Here is a 24,285-nt window from a genome sequence, read left to right as displayed (position 1 = left end):
CAAGGCTTCCTTCCTCTGCACGCTGCTTTTCATATCAAAAGTAGACCTTCTTACAAGTGTGTACCGTTGCCCTGTTGCAAGGGTGGGGAATCGCTGGCCCGCGCAGCAATCTTAGCCTGCCAAAGTATCCAGTTTGGCTTGCGAGGCCATTTTCCCCAAACCCATGCCCACCTGTCCATCATCATTGGTGATGTCAGCTGATGGGTGGGAGAACAAGGTTTAATTTTGCATTGGCTGTGTGCCGTCTTCCCATCAGGGAGCAGGGTCATGCAGCCAAGGCAGCAGAATATATAAAGCAGATGAACGGAGATTAAAGTGTTTCTCCAAAGCAGTGTTTGAAGCAGAAAATGCGCTTCTGTGAGTGATGTGAAGTAGCCCCCACGCTCCTGTTTCAGCTGAAATGGGAGCACAGGGCCTGCCTTAAAATGCTTCTCAAAAGTGCTGTTTGAAGCATCCGCACCCCTCTTTCATTTAAAGGAGAAAGGGTGTGTGTCTGTGTGTGTGTGTGTGTGTGTGTGTGTGTGTGTATGCGTCAAAAGCACTTTTGCATAAGTCTTTAAGATGGCCCCAGTGCTAAAATGGGAGCATGGGAGCTGTTCTAAAATGTTTGTGAATCTCACTGTGTTCCTTTTGTAAACTTCTGAGATTGGGAATGAAAGGGAGAGGAGGGGAGACTTGCAACACCATGCATTTAATACGTGGGTGAGCTTGTCAAATTTGGCTCATGAGGTTGATCCTGATAAGGACCTGGCCTGTGCAGAATTGCTGCCCATCCCTGCCCTATTGTATCTTGTTTGGCCTTTAAGACGCTATGCTACACTACTCTCAAATAGTAAACTAGTTGTTAGCTTCAGATAGAAATATAGGGAGAGAAGCCATGATTTCAGATGAGACCTGAGGAACCACATGGAACTTCAACAGTTTTGTAAAAGGACCACCCACCCTTCTTGACAGGTGGCACTCATTGTGAGATGAATCTAGAGGTTTCATGTGTTTTTTAGTGTTTTTTTACTGGATGGTGCCAGAGGTTTATGGGGTCGGTCTCTCTTTCAGAGAGATATTGTAGGCGTAAGGCCTTTATTCAGGGGCATCTTAGATTCAGAACAAATGGCAAATGTGTGTTTATGACTTCCAGGGGTTTCTTCCACTCACAGTACATTTTATTCATTCATTTCTGAGCATTTACATCCTCTTCTGTCTTAATATAAGAAGGGTGGCTTTGATCTCTGGATTAGAAAGTGTAACAAACAAATCCATCATCAGAATCCCTTGTCATACTGGTTTTATTTTGTAAAACTACTCACAGAAGCAGAAAGCAATTGTGTTGTGTTCCATGACTTCATGTGAATCTTGCATTAGCAGAAGTCTTAGGTTGCGTACTTATTACCATATACTTGGCTGCAGCATGCTCCCATTTCTGGTGTTTGACGGCCTGTGCAGATGACGTTAGGCACGATCCACATCTGTCCTGCAGTTTCATGACAAATATTGCAGCATACAATGTGCTTTCCCTCAAACCAGCTTTCATCTGATCTGAGAACGTAAGCCACGTTCACTTTGCAGTTCAGCTGAGTTGCGTATATTTGAGACAGCCATTGAGCTTGCACAGATGACAGCTTGCTTAATGGGATTTGTGGTGCCTGTGTGTTGTAGACAGGTAATGCGCATTGGGAGAAGAAATCCCTGGCCCCCATCTCTGGTGTGCACAGCAAATGCAACTTGAAACACAGTAGGGAGAAAATACCTTGCAACGTTCAAGCCACTAATCTGTACAGAAATGTGTCAGTTTGGGAAGCGGTGCTAAATCAACGGAAACTTCTTTTCATTTTGCTGCCTTTTTATTATTTTTCTTCATTCTGGAAAATAAAAAAATGCTGTATATTTTTGGACTGCTAATTGTAATTGCGAAGAACAAAACTAAATACTCACCCCACCCCCTTGTTATGGGCTTAGTTTCGTGTTTTGGATTTGAGTGTGCATAATAAATTACTCCAGAAACAATTCTTGAACATTACTTTGTTGTTGTTTGATTACTTTCCAGCTACAGGAAAAGTGGGTCAATTGCAAGAACAAAATAGGTTTTGAAAAGATTCAAGTTTTTTGTTCTCAAATGTGGGTTTTCAGATACTTTTCAAAAGCATAAGGGATATCAGTGCCCAATTCAGAGGGGCTCCTTGGCTTCTCGCGAAGTTGCTTGGCAGAAGGAGATTCCGAAGGAGCATCTTCTGTGATTGTTTGCTGAACTGGGAAAAAGAGCCATATCTCACCTGTGTTAAAGGCAAAGGAATGTCCATCAAATTTAGGTTACTGGTACTGGCGACCTTGGCTTGGCCAATTTTCATATACTTTACATTAAATATGGCTGATAAGAAGAGCCCTTAGGACAAGCCTATACAAAATGTGATTTGCCAGCTCAAATGCAGACCACAAGCTGTGTATGGCAGCTCAGCAGCTTCTCAATAACCCCTATTGTTTTGCTGTCTGTTGGGGACTGCAAAACCTGGGAAAGGGGAGAGATAAGGGCCTGGCAGGCCATTAAACTTGCCTGTTGGGTTGTGTTCAGCTAAGTGGGTCACAGGTTGCACAGGCCCAAATGAGGATAATGATTTCCAAATGGTGAGTCAGGCGTTTGGACTCCAGTGAATAAGTTTCCAGGCTCCAAATATTAGATGGTGATGCACCAAGAAATGCAAGCCCAGTGAAATCCCTGGTTAGGAGGTGCTCCAGTGGAAACATAATCAGCTATGTTGATTAATCCTCTTGGGCAAAACATTTAGGAACCCACCAAAGTTGACTTAGGAGTCTCATTAAAAAAAACACCTTGTACTTCAGCTAGTGTACAGTAATTGTAGATAATTTTAACTACGATACAGGTATATCTGCTGAGGAAGGTTTTAAAATAAGCAAAGCAGCAAATAGCAATTATGCCAAGTCTGTCTTTTGCTTTATTAAAAGTGCAGAATTCTGTATTTTGGTGCTAATTTAATTTAATTTCACACTGGACATGATGCAGCTAAAGTTAGTTTCTTCTACAACATAATTTTATGCACACCTGGACCAGAATAGTCTGCTATCAGCAGTGTTGGAAAGTAACTTTTAAAAGGAACTAGATACAGTTGAAGTTCATCCTGTCCAAAAAGGAACTAGCTACAGTTCAAAATAATATTTTGCAAGATGCTGTCTTTCTGCCTAAGTTTCCCTATCTATTAAATAAAATTAATATGATCCTGACCTGGAGAACTGTAAGGATCCTAGGTGAAGAGTTAGATATTAGGAGCCTTATGTGTATGCCTGTTTAATGTACTGAAAAATATTCTTAATAACAAGCTTTTTTTTTTACAGTGCCTGATTTTAAAAAATAAAAAATAAAAATTATGTGGACTGCTGCATTGCTGAACATAATGAATTCCATGTAGGAAGTATGTGATGCTGGGAAGGTCACAGGGGTTAGATTTATGTTGCCATGAACATTTAGCATTCATGAAGGCAGATTCAAGGAGGCACATATATATTCTAGTTTCAATTGTCAGACCTTTTAGGAAATTCATAGTTCAGAAAAGGGAGATTATTGCCTGGGGGGAACAGGGGATTAAAACTGAGTTGTATTTTAGTCTTTGGAAATGGCAAATACTTAAAATCTCAAGTCCAGATCATGTGTCTGGGGCTTTCATTGATTTTGGCAACGTGATTTGAAGCTTGTGTCTTTTCCAAGCAATTTACGAAATCAAGTACATTTTATATTTTTTACACATTACACCTAAAACTTGCTGCTGATTTTAAGTGCTGTAATACCCACCATTCTCAACAATTTTAGCAACACTTCTGACATGATTTGGACATAATAGTTTTATTTTCCACCAATGCATTTTTTGGGGGTGGGGAGTGAAGTAGTCTATTCTGAAAGCTTGAAGTTTGGATGGTTAAATGGTATTTTGTTATGTGGGTGTTTCGGCTGTCGTTTGGAAGTTCAGGAATGTTGAACATCTATGAAAAAATGCAACATACAGTCATACCTCTTGTTACGTTCAGTTCAGGTTGCGTCTTTTCCGGTTGCATCCCGCGGTGACCCGGAAGTACCGGAAAGGGTTACTTCTGGGTTTCGCCGCTCGTGCATGCGCAGATGCTCAAAATGACATCACGTGCATGCGCAGAAATGGCAAATCGCAACGCGCAGATGCGGGGTGTGTTCCGCTCATGTTGCGAACGAGGCTCCGGAACGGATCCCATTCGCAACCAGAGGTACCACTGTACTTATAAAACCAGGGTTCCCTGTGCTCCATCCCACTCTGCAGTTCTTCCCGCCCAGTGTGGCCCTGCCCTGTGCCTGCCCTTCAGAGCCAGTGCATCTTGCAAGACTGGGCCTCAGTGGCGGCAGCCTCTCTTCCTCCTCCTCACCTGCTCTTCAGCAGCCCCTGAACTGCCCAAGGGAGGAGGCCAGTAGCGGTGGCTATGGAGAGGCAATGGCGCCACTGCCACCAGCACTCAGGACAAGCGCCAGCTCCTCCTCCTCCTTGAGTTCCGTGGTGGCACTGGCAGGGGAAATGGGGACATTCTGGGATCAAATCAGAAGCCAGGGTGGTTTTCATAACTCTGGGACTGTCCCTGGAAAATAGTCGGGCTAACATAAAGACCCTGCATTGGACTGGAATTAATAGTTTTGAAATATAAGTGACCCTGTTATCTGTTGGATTTAAACCATGAAACCTGGGGGAGCAAACTTTATTTACCGCTGACTTGATATTTTGTTTTTCAATGTCCCTTAATCTGATTTGAATACAGTATTATGATAAATATATTGCTCACTTGAATTATGCATGAGTTCCAAGTCAATACAAATAGATCTGATGTTGCTATGTAAGTGTTGGAACCGTCTGGTTTTATAAGTGTCCTTAAGGAAGTCAGATATCAGACTTGAAGTTTGGCAAGGAAAATGGCAATGGAACCAGTGCTTTATAGTGCTAGCCCACACCCAATATTCCTTTGTGTTTACACCTAGTTCTGTACCTAGTTCTGCACACATCGTCTCATACTTGATTGAACTTGGGAGCCCCAGGATACATCTCAAGAAACTTGAGTGTATCTTCTCTAAATCACTATTATATGCTCGTATCCAATCAAGTTCCGTTATTAGATTCAGAGAAGGATTTTGTTCTACACAAATACAACTCTTTCCCGTAGCTTGGGATAGGGGTTCTATTGGTAGATCCACTAGGTTCATTTTTGGAGCACAGGAAGGTAAACCTCCCTCCTTTTCTTGGGCTTCTTCATCTGATATTCCTTGGCCCTGAATAACTTCTATAGATGTCAAATGGTTGCGGATATTGGATCTCTTATCAGTCTCTACCTCCGATTCTTTGATTCCTTTCAATATGTGGCTGACAGAGTCAAGAATATCGATGACCAACTTGTTGCTCTTCCTGAGGGAGTTTCCTACAGGAGCTAAGAAAATCACATTCCAAGGGGTTCGTGAATTGCTCAAATGCCTGGGATTGTTTGTTTGGAGAAATCAGCTGATCCTTTTGACCCTCCTGGTTATATTTCTGTTGAGGATGGTTCTGGCCATGTAGTTTACAAATACCAATAGTACCCCAGTCCCTACCCTCAGGATACCCAAGGAAAAAGGAAGGAAGGAGAAGGGGGGGAAGTAAGCTCAGCCACCATTTCTTCAGATTACAGTTCTTAAAATGAATGGGAGCAGTTCGGGTAGTTTGCTGCCATGTGAAGGAGACCAACAAATAGCCCTGCTTCTCACCTCTGCCTCTGCCCTGCCGCCTGGTGGAAAGGCAGTCGCCACATGACAACTGGGGAGACTGAAAAGCAGCTGGTCTCTTAGCACAGGCAATGGAATAGTGCTGTTTCGCCTTCTTTCTTCTCTTCTGCAGCCTGTTGGAGTATCTGCCCTTGCTGCCGAAAAGGTTGGCTGAAAAAATAAACACACAAATGCCAGAATCTAATATTTCCAGGGTCATGATTCCTGCGAATGGCTTCGCTAGCTCAGTCTGTTCCATAGATTACTTTGGAGCAATTGTTGTTCATTAGCACTGTGCCTAGTTTAGATAAAAACCTGCCAATAGTCTGAGGTTCAACAATCTCTACAGTTGTTTTACGCTACTTCCACTTTTCCACTGGCCTCAGTAGTTAGTGTCAAAGGAACTTGTTTCAGTTGTGGCTTTAATAGCTTGAGACTTAGAGACACACACATATTTTTTCTCAGTTTTAGTATTTATAGAAGTAAATAAGGCCACATGCTTTTGTACTGGTTTCAGGCAGTTGTGGGCAACAACTCTCTAAAATTAGTTCAGGTGAAAATAGATCTGGAAAGAGGCCAATATATGAGAACTCTTTGAAGGCACATCTGTATTAGAAGGCATTGATTGATACTGGGATGGGGCACATTTGTTCAGCCCAGGGACCACATTCCTTCATGAGTAACCTTTAAAGGGCCCCATGCCAATTGTAGGTGGAGCCAGAGGCAGAAAAGTAGATGGGGACAGATGCAAAAGCTTGTGGAGCAATGAATGACCTTTTCACAGTAGGCTGCATTCCAGCTGTGCAAAAGCCAGTTTTCTACACCCACCAACCTTCTCTTCTATATTCCCTCTACAGACAAGCGAGAAGCATGATTATAGTTCAAGGAACATTTTGCAGGCAAAATCCTGAACAAGGGCATGGAGCATGGCCTGGTGAGCGGCGTAGCCTGTGGAGAGCGGGCTACAGTCTAGGTGACATTCTTAGGAGCCAGATAGAGAGGCCTAGAGGAGTGGTTCCAATTAGCTAAGTGCTGCAGAGTGCGGACCCCCTGTTTTTTCAAAAGCCAAGCCATGGACCCCCCCTGCTTTTGTAAATGTTGATATTTCTGTAATAGTTTTTGTTATGGAATAGTGCCGCCACACCCTCCAACATGTCCCATCACAAAACTGGGCCACGGATCTTCTAGGCTTCACTCCTGCGTGAGTCACATCACCCACATGAGAACGCAACACCCATAAACACAAGGTTTTAGGTGACACATTTTCGTACGAGACGCATGTCCAACCGCAGTCTCTCACATTTTTGAATGTTGTGTTCTAGTGTAAGGGCACGGTCCCTCAAAACGCGATGTCCCTGGCAGTTGACGGATATGTGACATGGGCAAGGTTCTCCCTCCCCTCTGAAAACAAGAGATCAGTGTGATATTTCTAGTTACCATGGGGAATTTTTATATTCAAGAACAAATGAAACCCTGATCAAGTGGATGTGACAGGTTTATTGTTACTTAATATATACTGTCAGCCTTTCCACAAATGTACCCTAGCAGAGGAATGTGTCCAAGAGCTTGGGTCTCAACTACATCTATTTTGTGTAAATGTTTAATTGTTTTTTAATTTTTTTCCTAAAAAATATTTTTAGCTGGTCCTATTTTTATCTGTAAGCCACCTTGAATCCCCATCAGGGAAAAAGGCGGGGTAAAAATAAATAAATAATAATAATGTGGTAGAATGGGAATTTATTGCTCTGTAGCACATCATAATCACAAGGGAGATGTTTCAAAGTTTTAATAGGTAGGTACATAAGCATTGGGATGTAGAGACTAGTGTAAAAGAAAATATACATAAGCAGTGGTTTTTTTCCCTGGGGGGACGCATTTAGTGAATTCAAGTTTGGCCTCATTGAGGGGCAGTGTTTCAATATGAGTAGGAAAATGAGAGTACCCCTAAACATTTTTTTAAGAAAAAAAAAAGCACTGTACATAGGCAAACTGATATATCACAACTCAACCAAAGATTTGGTGTGTTTATAGTTTGAAAATGGAACTCAATGAAAATGTTCAATCTAGCATTCTGCAAAGTATTTTGCATAGTGATTCCCCTTTCTTTTGAACCAGTTGGAAGGATGTGCAAAGAGGTCACTAGCCCACAAAAAAACCCACCAGCCAAAATGCCCATACTTATTTTTGTTGTGCGGCCTCACAGGTGACAAGGTGAGAGGATGGGACAAATTTTGTAAAGATTTTGTGCTTTCACATTTGGAGGAAATTTTAACTTGCCACTGGGGGCAAGTAACTATAAACAAGTCTAAGGAAAACTGAAGATTGGCTAAAGGGTGGGAGAAAACGCAGCAAGTGAGAGCATAACCTTTATTTGAACCGACTAGTGCTTAAATTCCTGGAGAGAGGGACTTTGTGTGACCTAATCTCAAATACCAACTGAAATTTATGACACTCAAAAGCTTGCATCTGGCAATTCAGTTGGTCCAAATTTATTTTATGCAACTAAGTTTATAGGCCACTTAATAATGAAATTAAGAAGTTTACATTAAACAGCACACGCACGTGTCTTGCCTGATTTTTTTTTTAAGGCGGCAGGAGAACAGGAAAAAGCCCTTGGCAAAAAAAGTCTCTCAAAAGCCTCCAGAGCCGAGTAAGCAAGGGCAGAGAACTTCAAAGCTCTTTCCATGGTGGGAAAACTCAGCACAGAATTACCTTTTGAGTTCTCTGCCTTGCTTATTGGGCTGTGGGAAGTTCTCGCACAGGGTCTGGAGGCCTTTGCAAGATCTCAGAAAGCCCTGTGAGATCTTGTGCAATCTCTGGAAGGTGAGATTGCCCACATGGGGGGTGGCTTTACACACAGCCCCTGGAATCTAACACCCCCCCACACACAATATGCAGTCCTACTGTATTGTTCATGGAGACCAACTGAGCCTCTGCTAAGGGCCTCCTGCACTGTACACTTTAAAGTGGCATGGTTTCTCAAAGTGTTTGATATTGAGGTCAGTCAGTGGGACTGTACATGTAGGCTTGCCATATTTCAAGAAGTAAAATTCCTGACACACACACACCCCGCCCCCAAAGTTGTTGAGCTTTGTGTTGGAATTGTTGAACGAGGAAGCTGAATTAAAGAAAGAGGCGGCAGTGAAGCCACGTGAAAATATCCTACGCCAAAGGATAAATGGACACAAATCTGATATCAGGAATCACAAGACAGAGAAACCAGGTGGAGAACACTTCAGTCTCCCAGGACATTCTATACAAGATCTCAAAGCAGCTGTCTTATTACAAAAGAATTTCAGAAATAGACTGGAAAGAGAAGTTGCTGAATTGCAACTTATTACCAAACTTAAAACCATGGAGAGAGCTGGTCTGAATAGAGACATTGGATTCTTATCTCATTATACATGATATAGCTATTTTTAGCCATCTCACCCATCGCTTTAAGACCAATTGAAGTCGTTAACAGTCGTCAACAGGTTTACCACACCTATCAGCCAATCACCCATTCCCACCACCCTTCTGAGTAATACCCCTCCCCACCCTCTCACTATATATAAGGGTCTGGTGACTTCTGTTTCAGTGTATCTGAAGCACACAATAGCTCATACCAATAGCAAACTTAGTTGGTCTCTAAGGTGCTACTGGAAGGATTTTTTTTTTTGTATCAACGTGAAAATAGGTTATTTATTTTATTCTTAGTAATGGTGATTGATGATAAATAAATCTTAATTATATATTGACATTTCTTTACTTTATCTGCTATACATTCCCAGTCATTTGGGTTGGGGTCTATGGCAACTTTATAAGCTCATTTGGAGGTCATGGGCTCAGAGGTTTGGGGACCCCTGATGTAAAGTGAGAATGTAAGAGTCATGTTGGCAACTACATAGGTGCACTTGTGAAGGATTTGGGCTTGGAGGGGGGGATGCTTGTGTTTGCCCTGTGTACTAGCGTGTGAAAAACATTTTAAGGGAAAATATCTGTTCTTTGTGAGGGCGATGAATAAAGGAATATAGCAGGCTTCCTCAACCTTGGCCCTCCAGACTTTTTTGGCTACAACTCCCATGATCCCTAGCTAGCAGGACCAGGGTTGATGGGAAATGTAGTCTCAAAACATCTGGAGGGCTGAGGTTGAGGAAGCCTAGAATAAAGGAAGGCGCAGAAAAGAAACAGAGAAGGTGACATATGTTCGTTTGAGGAAAAAAGAGAGCTTGTGTGTGAGAGTGTGTATGTGCGTGCAGGGGAGCTCGCCATGCCACTGTTTTGTTGTTGCCGTGGGAGAATGGAATAAAATACAAGTGAATATTTTATTAACGTCCTAGTTTAATTTTGTCTCTCAGATAAATAGTTTGTCGTACCATAAACAAACCAAATCAGATGTGTTCCACATGCCCTCTCGTTTAGCTGCAGACAAAGGTTGCCCACAGTTAAATGGGTGTGCTTTGTGCCTGCGTATCACTGAAAGTTGCCTCTAATTAACTTGGTTGTAAGCTACAGCCCTTTGGGATCTGTTAAATTCCATGGTAGGAAAAAGAATTAATAAAAGTATTGTGCTCTAGGCAAGATTAATCAGGGAAGGGTTAGGCAAACTTGCCACTAATGGGAGAGTGCTACTGTTTTCCCTGTTGGGCCAGGATCCTTTACAGTTCCCTACAAATCAGAAAGAGTTTGTTTCCTTATCGTATGAAATGTGAGGAGTCCTCATATACGCAGTTTGGGGGATGTACACAACACAAAGCACAGAACGAGACTGCGAAGCTACACAGGGCTGTGATAAATACAGTGGTGCCCCGCAAGACGAATGCCTCGCAAGACGGAAAACTCGCTAGACGAAAGAGTTTTCCGTTTTGGAGGTGCTTCGCAAAACGAATTTCCTATGGGCTTGCTTCGCAAGACGACAATGTCTTGCGAGTTCCTGCTGGTTTTTTCCCCTCCCCCCTTTTTCTAAGCCGCTAAGCCGCTTATCAGCTGATCCGATCAGCAGATAAGCCGCTAAAAGCGCTAATAGCGCTAATCCGCTAATCCGTCAATGGGCTTGCTTCGCAAGATGAAAAAGCCGCTAGACGAAGAGAATCACAGAACGGATTCTTTTCGTCTTGCGAGGCACCACTGTATGGCTTCCGGAACCTCCTTTAAGCCTCTGTCTCAGGCCTGTTCCCCCCTTTTTGGAATAAGAGGCAATGACACTCGGAAGTTCATTTATCAGGAAGTGCTCCTTCCCTTCCTTCAATTTTAGGGACATAATTTATTGACTTCCCTTTCTCTCATTTTTGCTATACACTTGCTTCTGTACTGCAGTGTGGAAATTTGTTTGTTTGTTTGTATACCATCCCATACCTACAGGACTCAAGGCGCTTCATAGGGTAAAATCACACTATTAAAACACAGAATTAGCAGGACCAGAGTTGAAAGGATGCCTGCTTCTATGTGCCTGGGGGCGGGGGATGAGGGGAGTGTGCAAAGTTATCTGCCAAGTTCTTATATTGTTGCTTTGAGTTCGCATCAATGAAATTCACCCCCTGATTTAACACTGATGATGTTTCCTTGTTCTGATCCAGATTATAGGACAGGCCCGTGCTTCACTTTGGTAACCAATCAGATGTGCCAGGGTCAGCTCAGCGGGATAGTCTGCACAAAGACCCTCTGCTGTGCGACTGTCGGGAGAGCATGGGGCCACCCCTGTGAAATGTGTCCAGCTCAGCCTCATCCTTGTCGCCGGGGCTTCATACCAAACATACGGACAGGAGCCTGTCAAGGTACGGTACAGTAGGAGCTCCTGAAATTTTTATTAAGAGAATGATTGCAACCGAGCTTCATCTGCTGTCCGAAATTGTAGAGAAAGCCGTGGAAAGGAGTGTCAGATCTATTCGTTAAAGCATCTACGGAGTGCTGGATGCTCTTGTAAATCGCAATGGCATTTGTAAAACTTGCAAAAGAGAGAGGCAGGGATCTTACTGAATTTCTTTGGTGCCAGAAGGTTCTTTCATAAGGAAAGTAGCTCCATTCTGCAATGCTACAGGAAGATAGAACAGATTTTGGCGATAGCACAGCCACTATAAAATTGTTTATTTTAACATTTTGCAACCGGAACTCGTTGATATTTCTCTGTAGAGAGATTCCTCTAATATGGGATGGCTCTTAGGTTGCGCTGTTATGTACAGCTTGCTATGTATTTTAAGTAATATAGTAAATAAACCTAAGTTGGTTATGTCCATTAACTTCAGCAGGTCTACTTTGAGTATTGCTTAGTTGAATACCACTCCATCAAGATATTTCTTTCTTTCTTTATTCTTTAGCATGCCTCACAACCAAAAGCCCTTACACTGCTTTCGGCTTTTATTGTTATACATATACAGCTGTATAAATTCTTTTATTGTCTGGATGTCTGGCAGGAAGCAGGAGAAAGTTAAAAGGGACAGTTGCTATACACTAAATTGGTGTGGATTTTATATTCCCAGGACTGGATCTTTGGGATGATTTGTTTTAGACCATTCTCTAAAATATTGTCTAATGAGGTACAGTCGTTAGTAGGTCTAGAAGAGATAAAGATTAACCAAAGTAGTATCAGATTTATAGTCTAAAGATTCCCATGATGAACTGAAGGCAGTCTATTGTTTTAGAAAATTTGGATATGGTTTAGCAAAAAACCAAGCCCTTTCTCTTATCTTTAAACAGCTGGGGCTGCTCTATAAACTGCAGAAACAACTTCCATACAATTTGTGTGGTTATGTTCTAACCTTTCATTGTCCTAAACTAGCATATTCTCCTGTCTAATGGCCCCTGTCTTATAGCAGTAAACAGTCATGGCTTCCCACAAAGAATCATGGGAATCCCATCACAGAGCTACAATATTCAGAGTTCCCAGGAAAAAAGGATTGACTGTTAAATCCCTCTAAGAATTGTAGGCCTGTGAGGAGCTCATCAGGATTCTTGGTGGAAGTCTTGACTGTTTAAAGTGGTATGATACTTTTCAGGGGAATAGGTTCCCCTAACACAGCTCAGGACTCTTTACGAACTACAGTACACAGTATTCTTTCAGTATGCTTAAATTGGCATGTTAATGCTATAAATGTTTAGTGCAGATAGGGCCAAAAGTCTAGCATATTGAGAACATTGCCCAGTCAATAATTGCCGTGTCCTGGAATAGCCAACGACGCCTTTTACTTATGGAGCCAATCTTCATGTGAAAAAAAATAAATGGAATATACACAAACAGCAATTTTAATTGGGAGTTATATAAGCACATTTATGTATTTATGTATGCATCGTCAACATGGAAGCGACAATCAGGAGTAGAGTTTTGTGCCCTGGTTTTGTGGAGAAACTGGCCATGTACCATTAACAATTGGATGACATTATCAATACAGGCACTTTTTGTACTTGAGGACAAAATGTTAAGTATGAACTGGCTCTATAATTAAGGATGACATTGGGTTTTACTTTTCTTTACATGCTTGATGGAATACTGACCATAGGACGCTAGGCAAGGGGCCTAGCCTCGTATATTTTGTACCCCATGTAGCTTGATGGTATAAACTTAAATACGACAGTGGCTGAAATTTCTTTGTGTTACTTTTTAAAATAGAAAGTACTTAGGGAGACTGTACTAAATTAATCTTTAAAAAACAACTTAATAATTTCCAAAAAAGTTGTACTTTCTTCCAGGCAAGAAACCTTACAAGATGATGTGGGAACAGTGAATTTGTTTTTAATTTTTGTGTGGTCAAATTGTTAACAGTTCTTTTTTTGTGTGTGGTTTTTCTCCCCCACCCCTTTTGCATGATAGATGTGGATGAGTGCCAAGCTATCCCTGGAATCTGTCAAGGGGGAAATTGCATTAATACTGTTGGATCTTTTGAGTGCAAGTGCCCAGCTGGACACAAGTTTAATGAAGTGACACAGAAATGTGATGGTAAGTCCTTTCAGAACCTTCGTTTGAAAATAAGGGGAAATGTTTTCACATTTGAAGCAAACAGTATTTCAAATATTTCTTCACACAAGTACGGAGATATAAATTACACAATGGGCATTTCAGTATTATCTCTCTCTGTGCATAAAATCTGTTGCATTCCTAGCCTTTCATGACACTTCCATTTCCCCCCAGTATTTTTATGTGAGTGGCTGGGGAAACCCAGCCAAATGGGTGGGGTATGAATACAACCACCACCTCCACAACATCTAGACTAGTATAATTGTAGCAGTAGGTCAGAATTAAATGAAAGGGGAACATATTTTGACAATATTTTGATTTATAACTATGTGAAAGGTTGGAACAGGAGAAAGCTGTGCTGAAGCTTTTTATATCCCCATTGCTCTCCCCATATTGCACTTTCTCCTTGGCCATTATTGATACATAAAGGAAGGGCCATGCAAATGATACTTTCTCTGCCTTCTCTTGTCCACTCCGAATCACATAAATTTAGGTAAAAAAGTAAAGGACCTCTGGACAGTTGAGTCCAGTCAAAGGCAGCTATGAGGCTGCGGCGCTCATCTTGCTTTCAGGCTGAGGGAGCCGGTGTATGTCCACAGACAGCTTTCCAGGTCATGTGGCCAGCATGACTAAATCGCTTCTGGCGCAACGGAACACTGTGACAAGTGCCAGAGTGCACAGAAATGTCATTTACCTTCCCGCCACAGCAGTACCTATTTATCTACTTGCACTGGCGTGCTTTCGAACTGCTAGCTTGGCAGAAGCTGGGACAGATCAGTGGGAGCTCACCCTGTTGCATGAATTCAAACCGCCAACCTTCTGATCGCCAGGCCCAAGAGGCTCAGTGGTTTAGACCACAGCGCCACCCAGGTCCACATAAATACGCATGCGTATTATCAGACAGTATCTCTCTTATTTCAATCAATCCCATTCTTTCCTCTCTGAAAACCCACAGATCTTACTGTACTCCTCCATCCCAATAAAGTAACATTTCGCATGGGCTGTGCTTTGTAGCTTATTTAACATCATAGCTCATTCAGCAGTGTACATGTGTTTCAATGGATTTATTTAGAAGAAGGAAGGAAAGTGTTCCCTTTGGTAAATTATTCATGAAGGTCAGTGGGAACTATACCTAAGTAAAGCATAAACCCTTTCAAGGTTGTAATATTACACAGCTCATCCTGAATGTAAGACCCCTTTAAAGGTAAAGGTAAAGGTACCCCTGCCCGAACGGGCCAGTCTTGACAGACTCTGGGGTTTGTGCGCCCATCTCACATCTATAGGCCGGGGGCCAGCGCTGTCCGGAGACACTTCCGGGTCACGTGGCCAGCGTGACAAAGCTGCATCTGGCGAGCCAGCGCAGCACACGGAACGCCGTTTACCTTCCCGCTGGTAAGCGGTACCTATTTATCTACTTGCACCCGGGGGTGCTTTCGAACTGCTAGGTTGGCAGGCGCTGGGACCGAGCAGCAGGAGCGCACCCCGCCGCGGGGATTCGAACCGCCGACCTTTCGATCGGCAAGCCCTAGGCGCTGAGGCTTTTACCCACAGCGCCACCCGCGTCCAAGACCCCTTTAAGACTCTGCAAATTGGGTGACATATAACAGAGGAAATATAAATCTAGGTAAAATAATAATATTTATACAACAACTCCTTTGTCATTTTTATTTTATCTTATGTAAACCAATTTGCAAAGAATTTGCTCCAGACAAATATGGTTTTCATTCTGTCTGCCAGTGCCGTTGGCAAAAGGGTAGCCAAAGGTAGAAGTTGCAACTTCTCAAACACAGGAATCACTGGTAGTGTTTCTAGAGTTAAATTCAGTCACATCTTGATTCAAAAACCAGTTAAACCGGATTATGTGGAATTGAGATACAGTACCACAATTTAGCCCCATTGGTTTAAATCTGTTTAAATCTAGATTCTCTTGTTTAATGGTTGTGGATAGGACTGTCAGGATTTGGAGAGTAAGAGTGGATCTAGACACAGGTTAAAAACAGTATAAATATCAGAAAGTCAGAAATTAAATCGTCACAACAACAAAAAAGCCTATGTAAAAATCCATTTAAACTCCTTTTTGCTCTCTGGCACCATCTGGTGTTGGGATGTTTATAATGCATTCAAAACATATTATTGTGACGAATGTAGCCTCAGTGGGATGCTAAACTTGGATCTTCCTTAAAACATTCATGCTTACAAAACTGTAATCCTGCATGCCACAAAGTGTGTATCAGTGCTGCAGTTATATGGCACTGTGGGTTAAACCACAGAGCCTAGGACTTGCTGATCAGAAGGTTGGCGGTTCGAATCCCCGCGATGGGGTGAGCTCCCGTTTCTCGGTCCCAGCTGCTGCCAACCTAGCAGTTCGAAAGCACGTCAAACTGCAAGTAGATAAATAGGTACCGCTCCTGCGGTAAGGTAAACAGTGTTTCCGTGCACTGCTCTGGTTCGCCAGAAGCGGCTTAATCATGCTGGCCACATGACCCGGAAGCTGTACGCCGGCTCCCTCGGCCAATAAAGTGAGATGAGCGCCGCAACCCCAGAGTCAGTCACAACTGGACCTAATGGTCAGGGGTCCCTTTATCTTTACCTAGGCTGGATAATATAGGGGAGAACCCACCACTTTTGATAGGTACATGGTGTAGCAGAACGTCAGCTGGAATGAATGGATGTTCTGTTTGAAAACCCTTATTAAGATGTTGGTATGTTGGGACAACAATGAAGAGTCATTCATTCAATAAGGCACCTTATACCTGTCTTGGTCAGTACTCTATTCATAAGTTTAGCAGACAGAAGTGTAGTTTCAGAAGATGTTGAACTTTTCTTTAGCACCCCTTTGAAAGCTTGTTGAACTGGCCAAGCAGGGAGAAAAACAGGGGCGAGTCCTCGGCCATGGGCACCATGCCCCCGGACCGTCTGAATTGGATGGCCTAAGGGTGATGTGGCTGAGGACCATTCAATGGCGCAGGGGCAATCCTGCCCTGGACGCTTGGGGAGGGCTTGCTCCCAGCCTGCAACGACATCTCCCCAGGAATGGGAAATAGTTTTCCTGTACAGTGGTGCCCCGCAAGACGAATGCCTCGCAAGACGGAAAACCTGCTAGACGAAAGGGTTTTCCGTTTTGGAGGTGCTTCGCAAAACGAATTTCCTATGGGCTTGCTTCGCAAGACGAAAATGTCTTGCGAGTTCCTGCGGGGTTTTTTTCCTCCCCCCCTTTTCCCCAAGCCGCTAAGCCCTTATCAGCTGACCCTAAGCCGCTAAGCCGCTTAACAGCTGATTATGCTAAGCCGCTTATCAGCTGATCCCCTAAGCCGCTTAACAGCTGATCCGCTAAGCCGCTTATCAGCTGATCCGCTAAGCCGCTTATCAGCTGATCCGCTAAGCCGCTTATCATCTGATCCGCTAAGCCCGCTAAGCCGCTAATAGCGCTAATCCGCTAAGCCACGAATGGTCTTGCTTCGCAAGACGAAAAAAACGCAAGACGAAGAGACTCGTGGAACGGATTCTTTTCGTCTTGCGAGGCACCACTGTAATTTGAATGCTGTGCATCTCAGCACAAAACGCAGGCTGCTTCCATTTCGAACGAGATGCTCATTGGCTCTCCCTGTTGCCATTGACTCTTCAAATGTGTTGCTTCGCTGGTAGAATTTACCAGAAGTATTGAATTTCTGACTGGTAACCTCTGCTGACCTTGACACTATTATTATTTGCCTCTGATTTGGACAATCCGCTATAACAATTGACCTTAGTTCACCAATGGCTGTGCGCATATGGAGGCAAGATCACTTGCTGGTTTTTTCCTGAGTACAGTGCTGGGTGGATTTCGGCTCCTCAAACAGATTCTGACCCTCTAGGTGTTCCTAAAATCTCAGCAACTAAAATAGGAATCCAGTGTAGCAACTAATTTTTTTGGTATGAACTGAGTCCTGATTCATTGAGGCATGGGGGGGGAGGTAGTTGCAAATGGATGAGATTCAAGTATTTTCTGACTCAAGTTCCCTACTGTTTATCTTCAAGCTAGTGTTGCCTCTGTTTACAGAGGGTCTGGTCTTATTGAAAGCAAAATCTCCAGGTTTTATTTTAAGGCTGAGCCTAACCCAAACAGCCTTTCACTGTTTATAGTGCTGTTGACATTAATATAAATACCATTGTCATCAGTTTAAGCACTTTGGTTTCATTGAGGTAACGGCAAATATGGCTGATGACTTTCCAGACATTAGCAATAGGAGACAAAAAGTAAGCCCATTAAAAACATTATGTGCTTTTTAAAAAGAGACTGAAATCTGTCTTGTGTATTGCTTGCAGCACTATGGTTACTCCCATGACATGACTACTCTCTTGCTCAGGGCTTGATTCCTAGAAAAAGAAAACTATTAGATTTCTCGACATCTGTTAGGAAATGCTACCCTCTGATCTGGTAAATCCCACTCACCGCAATTCATGATCTGTGAAGTCTCTCTTTTTACTCACAGGTGAAGAAAATATGCTTGTTCAGACCATGGCTGGATCTACACACATAAAAAACAACAACAATTAAGTTAAACGCATTGTAAACGCCATACAGGGAAACCCCATTGGCGAAAGATGGGACTCCATAGCGCCAGCTGGTGTCACAGTGTTATGATGCATGCAAAGTGCTTTATCTTTACAAATGTAGCTGAGTCCCATGTTTGCCTATTCTTCTGGGGTTGAACCCTGGCACAAATTAAGCCTAGTTCAACTGCTGCTTCGAATATGTGAAGTATTCAGAAAGTGTGAGTGGAGCCTGTGATGTGAATATAAGAGCTCGTCTGGATCAGACCAAAACCTGCATCTAGCCTAGAGTCCCATTTCCACCCCACCCCTGACCTCCCATAGCCCATCATATGCTTTCAGGAAGCCTTTAAGAAGGGCATGAGGTCAATAATAGTGGTATTCAGTTGTGTCCTGCTTCTGGAGGCAAGCCCACCATCAGCACTTGTCATAATTGGTCTCATTTAGTCATAAGGTTAAAACCTTTTTTGTTCACCCCAGGCATTTGGAATGTAAACTGAGCTTCTTTTGCTAACTGTGCTTAATCTCCTTTCCGACTGTTTCAGCAACCTTGGCAATAACTTGCAACCTTGGTATTATCAACATACATTAAGAAATTAGGAATTGAAAGCAAAGATTGTTGAATTTGGAATTTCTTTATTTTATGCCTGGTATTATGGTCAAGGGACATGAGGTTTTGTAGGATACACAAGTTTTACTCACATGATGCATTTATTTCCCAATGTGTGGAGCTAGTTTTCATTGCAATAGATTTAATTGATGTGACTATAAATATTAAGCGTCATTAATATTCCCATCCGTACAATTCTCAATAAAGTTGCTGTTTTGATGGTATTGTTCTAACGTGATTGAACCTTCTTTTTCTTTTTTCTTTTTAAAAACCTGTAGATATCGATGAGTGCAATACCATTCCTGGAATCTGTGATGGGGGAGAATGTTCCAACACAGTTAGCAGTTACTTTTGCAAATGCCCCTCTGGATATTATACATCCCCAGATGGCTCCAGGTGTATAGGTGAGTAAAAAAATAAAAATGCAAAGGTAGACATGGTAGATATGGAAATGCAACGAACAAATCTGTGAAAAGAAGTACATGGAACCAAACTTATTGTGGACAGATCTAATGGGCTAGATCTTTATTTTAATTTTAAATGAAAGGTTGGGAGACTGAATTGTTTATTTTTGTGTGTGTGTGCCCAATGGGAGCCTTCACAAAATGGCTGTGCATATTTATTAGTATCCCTCCTCATTTTTACGTGCTGCAAGATTTGGGCCAGGATTTCGGTTATCGTGCTTCCTTCTTGTAGTTTCCCCCTCCTCTAAATGCACATAGAAGTGAACAGAGGAATTGGCAGCTTTTTTTATTTTAATATGTGATGCCCATTGACCTTCAATTTTGAATCCCAAGATCATATCCAAAAACAGCTAGAGACCAAAGTTTGGGAAACTCTTCTCTAAATGTTACGGGGTATTCCACAACCCTCCAGAGTAGACTTGGGAATGTCGTGGGGAGTGCATGAGGGAGCGAAGTCCCGCTGTAGTAGCAGTAATCCTAGTGCTCACAAAATTATTTAGTTGAATATTGCCCTATCATTTAAAGTGTTTCCTGGAATGTTATCACCTGACTTCCCACTGTAATTTTCACATATTTAGAATGTGACCCATTTTTTTTATTTTTTTAAAAAATGCTTCAGATATTTTAGTTATCATCCTACAACTGGTAGAAAGGACAAAAAAAAATCACCACTGTAATGGAAGTGTCATCCAGGGATGTCAGAAAAATTCTCCAAATTCACATTTATGCGTTAATTTGGAGGTGGCCCAGTACCTCAAAAATCCACCCTGGAATTAACAGCTACTACATCAGTTTTTATGTGGCAAATTAATGGCTGTGTTTTTGGTTTCATAAAGAGTTGTTTTTTTTTTTATTTAGAAAATAGCAATGTAGAGTACATTATGCTGAAGCTACTGCTTCCAAAGGACATCTCTGACTATTAGCTATTATGGCAACAAACCACCTGTTCCTGGCCAGCTCTAGTTATGCAAAGGTCCATTATCCCAAGGAATGGGAATGTGTCAGGCTGTCTACTTCACAAAAGAAACTGGTTTAACCAATCCTCCTCTTTTTAAGGAGTAAAAATAAAAAAATTCCTTCCAGTAGCACCTTAAAGACCAACTGAGTTAGTTCTTGGTATGAGCTTTTGTGTGCATGCACACTTCTTCAGATACACTGAAACAGAAGTTGCCAGATCCTTCTATATAGTGAGAAGGTGGGGAGGGGTATTACTCAGAAGGGTGGTGGGAATGGGAGATTGGCAGATAGCTGAGATGAGCCTGTTTTTAAGGAGTAATTATTAAAACAGGCACTGCTTGAAGATTGTTCCTTAAGTAATGGAAGTGTAATGATGAATGGCAAAAAAAAAGCACAATAAATATTGCTGCTGGGTAGGGGGAGCTGACCCAGCAAAATCCTACTTACACATTCAACATGGGACAAGGGAGGGGAGAGAATCAGTCTATGCACAGGACAGTGAGGATGCGATTCCCACAACTGTAGTGCTACTTATGTTCAACCCATTTGTTCCTGAAATAAAGAGCTTTGAGTTTCACAAGCGTGTTGATACTATTCAAAAGCATATGCATTTTTAAAAGTTCACATAGTCATACAGTTCAGCAGCCGGTATGAATAAGGATGCATACTCATGCACTAGTCTTGGCTGTCTTACACTGGAGTATACTAACAGACATAATATGAGGAGGAAGAGAAGAGAAGTATTCATGGGAGGAGAAGGCAGGAAGTAATAACCACTCCCTTTAGAAAAAAAGAAGGGATTATAACAATCCCTCTCTTGTGACTTAACATCTTTTTTTTGTTAAGTCTGGACAGTTTCTCTCTCTCTCTGTGTGTGTCTGTTTGAAATATGATATGCACACAATCCCAAATGCAAACTCTGCGTAGCACTCCATGTGAAATGGGTTCATTCGAGGGGAAAAGGCAGAGCAAAACGGACATGGAATTAGAACCAATGTTGTAAAACATACTTTCCCCTTAGAAATCTGGAATGGATTTAATTTGGGAGGTGATTCATTTGGGATTTTTTTTAAAAAAAATACGTCGAAGGCTGCTTTCAGTGGTGTAGTTTAGACATCACTGAGACTATTTTCTTTGCTGATTTCCCCTAGTAAAATTTAATATATTTTATACCAAGAAAATTTGCTCTTCAATCTATGATATAAAATATGCATATTTTTCTGTTACTAACATTGGAGGCTGTTGATGTCTGGATTTCTAGACCACAGAAATAGAACTGCTATAGTCAAAATTCTGTTGTTGTAGGTCCTGCTCAACCACATCTCACTATTGTTTATCCATAGTTCTGAAAATGTAGCACAGCCTTCTGTAAGGAAATTAGGGATGGGTGGATCTGTCCATTTCAGTTCCCTCAGTTTCTAATTTTTTCCAAACTTCATTTCAGTTTTCCAAATTTCTGCAATAAATAGCAGTAATAAAAAAAATCCTCATGAAAATTCATCAGCAGTATAGTTCGAATTTCTGCTGCTCAAACATATTTTTGTATGCAGTTTTGACTAAAGCACACCTTTTTGCAAGCAATTTCTTCATAAAGTTGCTTATTTTCACTAATACATCCATTTTTATGCTCACTTTCTCCTAATATAATGCATTTTTTTGTAAACATTGTTTTGTTGGAGAGCTCCACTGCAAAATTCAGAGAAGTGCTAATTTCAAAGGATGGCTGTGTTTTGGTTCTTGTATTGTTTCAGAAATTGTGAATTAGGTAAGTTGGCCTTTAAATGTGAGCTGAATTGTATTTCTACCCCATTCTTGAAGGTCAGGCTAGAAGTTTCATGGGGATATGCAAACGCTTTCCTGCCCAAAAGTCCAATCCCATTGGGTATACATTGGTGACTATGTACTCCTTCCTAGTCTATGTTTTGTACACCAGCAATACTTTTTTTATAGTATTCATCGAAGCCCCTTACTTTAAAGCGAGGGTGGGGAATGTGGCCCTTCAAGTTTTGTTTGACCAATAACATCTGGAGGGCCACAGGTTTCCTATTCCGTCTTTAAATGAAGCATTTGGTCTGTCTCTCTGTTCCTTTCTTTCCCTTCCTTCCACATTCAGCGGAATTGCACAAACAACTCAAGCGGTTACTTAGAACAGGGGTCGGCAAACTTTTTTTGGAGAGGGCTGGTTCACCGTCCCCCAGACCTAGTGGCGGGCTGGACTGCACGCGCAGGAGTGTGCACCCGCAGTGGAGGGGGCTTCTCTCTCCCCCTCTGTCCCCCAGCCCCTCCCCTCCCCCTGCCTACCTCCTCCACCGCTCTGCCTGCAGTTGAGAGCTGGCGACAGTGGCGGTGGCTCTCCTTTTCGGGCCAGCTTTCTCGGGTGCCAGGCGCAGGGCCAGCAGGTGCACCAAGCTCCAGCCCACAGCGCGGCCACGGGGAGAGGCCGGTGGGCAGGGGGCAAGACTTCCTATCAAAGCCTGGCCCCCTTCCTCCGCAGGGCAGGGAGAAGCCAGGAAGAGGGAGGGAGGAGATGCCGACACCGTGGTGAGGGAGGGAGGGGGAAATTGCAAAAAATGGTCCCCCCCCAAAATGGGGGGGGAGGTGATTGCACCGATCCAAGCGGCAATTGCAGAACCGTTTGTGGGCCAGATCCAGAGGGCAATTGGGCTGGATCCGGCCCACGGGCCTTCGTTTCCTGACCCCTGACTTAGAACAGCCATTGAAGAAGTGCATGAGCTGAGAGGTACTCCCAGAATCCTTTGCAATGTTGCTGATAATTCTGGACACTGTTCTCAGATCATATAAGGCTATGTACAAATGAAGAAGATTGTACCCCCACCCCCAGCATTGTCTATGATATTGCAGAGGATTCTAAGATGCAATTTTTTGCATACTTTCCCAGCTTAGGGCAGCAACATGTATTGGTCAAGCTTCAGCTCTAACATTAAATCAGTATGTTTTAATTGCACTCACTGGGCCCCTGCAATATGATCTCTTACAGATTTAAAACTTGGTTTCATTTCTACATCTCCAGGCTGAAAGTATTTTAATTTAATGATTGGGTGTTTTAAGTGATGATAAGGAGCAGAGTGAAGGTGGTAATCCAGGCCCTAAGCTATTATTAACTTTCAACATTATTTTCAAGACAAAATGTGCTACATGCAGAACGCTATTAATTATCCACAGATAGTTTGGATTTGTAAACTGCACATTTGCAATATAAAAAAGAAGCTAGCCAAAAGTCATGGAACTGGGCGAAATAGCTAGTCTGGAATTAGTTTCAGTATGATGCTAGCACCAGTTTTCACAAGATAATACTGATATATTTATTGCACTTTCTGTGCCTGTAATTCAGCTGCAATGCTCATGTTGGCTTAGATGCATGTTAGATTTAAAAATGGCTCTCTTCCTTTTCCTGTTCCACACTGGCAAGATTCTCAGCTGATAAGTCCTGTCCAAATGGCCCTCCTAGCATCCTTTTTTGTTTTTTGCTTGGTGGGGGTGGGCAGAGGGGAAAGCCATTCTCCCTGAAGAACCTTGGAAAAATCTCCTTCCTGGACCAAATCGAAGTGGTGTGATAGAGGCATAAATGCCTATAGTGTACAGTGGTACCCCGTAAAAAGGTAAAGGTAAAGGGACCCCTGACTATTAGGTCCAGTCGTGGCTGATTCTGGGGTTGCGGTGCTCATCTTGCTTTATTGGCCGAGGGAGCCGGCATACAGCTTCCGGGTCATGTGGCCAGCATGACTAAGCCGCTTCTGGCGAAGCAGAGCAGCGCACGGAAACACCATTTACCTTCCCGCCAGAGCGGTACCTATTTATCTACTTGCACTTTGATGTGCTTTCGAACTGCTAGGTTGGCAAGAGCAGGGACCGAGCAACAGGAGCTCACCCCGTCACGGGGATTCAAATCGCCGACCTTCTGATTGGCAAGTCCTAGTCTCTGTGGTTTAACCCACAGCGCGTCCCCGTGTTACGTACTTAATCTGTTCCAGAGGTCCGTTTGTAACCCGAAACTGCTCGTAACATGAAGCACGCTTTCACT

General features: G+C 42.7%; 1 protein-coding gene across 4 annotated transcripts in view; it reads left to right on the top strand.

The window, feature by feature from the left end:
- Nucleotides 1-24,285, top strand: part of FBN1 (fibrillin 1) — a 217,779-nt gene that overhangs the window by 70,224 nt on the left and 123,270 nt on the right. For all 4 annotated transcript variants that reach the window (XM_082198198.1, XM_082198199.1, XM_082198200.1 and 1 more), the window contains 3 exons: nucleotides 11,308-11,505; nucleotides 13,536-13,661; nucleotides 19,101-19,226. In XM_082198198.1, coding sequence (XP_082054324.1) covers nucleotides 11,308-11,505; nucleotides 13,536-13,661; nucleotides 19,101-19,226 — 450 coding nt within the window. The remainder of the gene's footprint in view (nucleotides 1-11,307; nucleotides 11,506-13,535; nucleotides 13,662-19,100; nucleotides 19,227-24,285) is intronic.

The sequence above is a fragment of the Podarcis vaucheri genome (genome assembly GCF_965113315.1).
Source record: "Podarcis vaucheri genome assembly, chromosome: 14".
In the NCBI taxonomy this organism is placed as follows: Eukaryota; Metazoa; Chordata; class Lepidosauria; order Squamata; family Lacertidae; genus Podarcis; species Podarcis vaucheri.
Note: the sequence above shows the minus strand (reverse complement) of the source record. Positions and strands in the feature narration are given on the sequence as shown.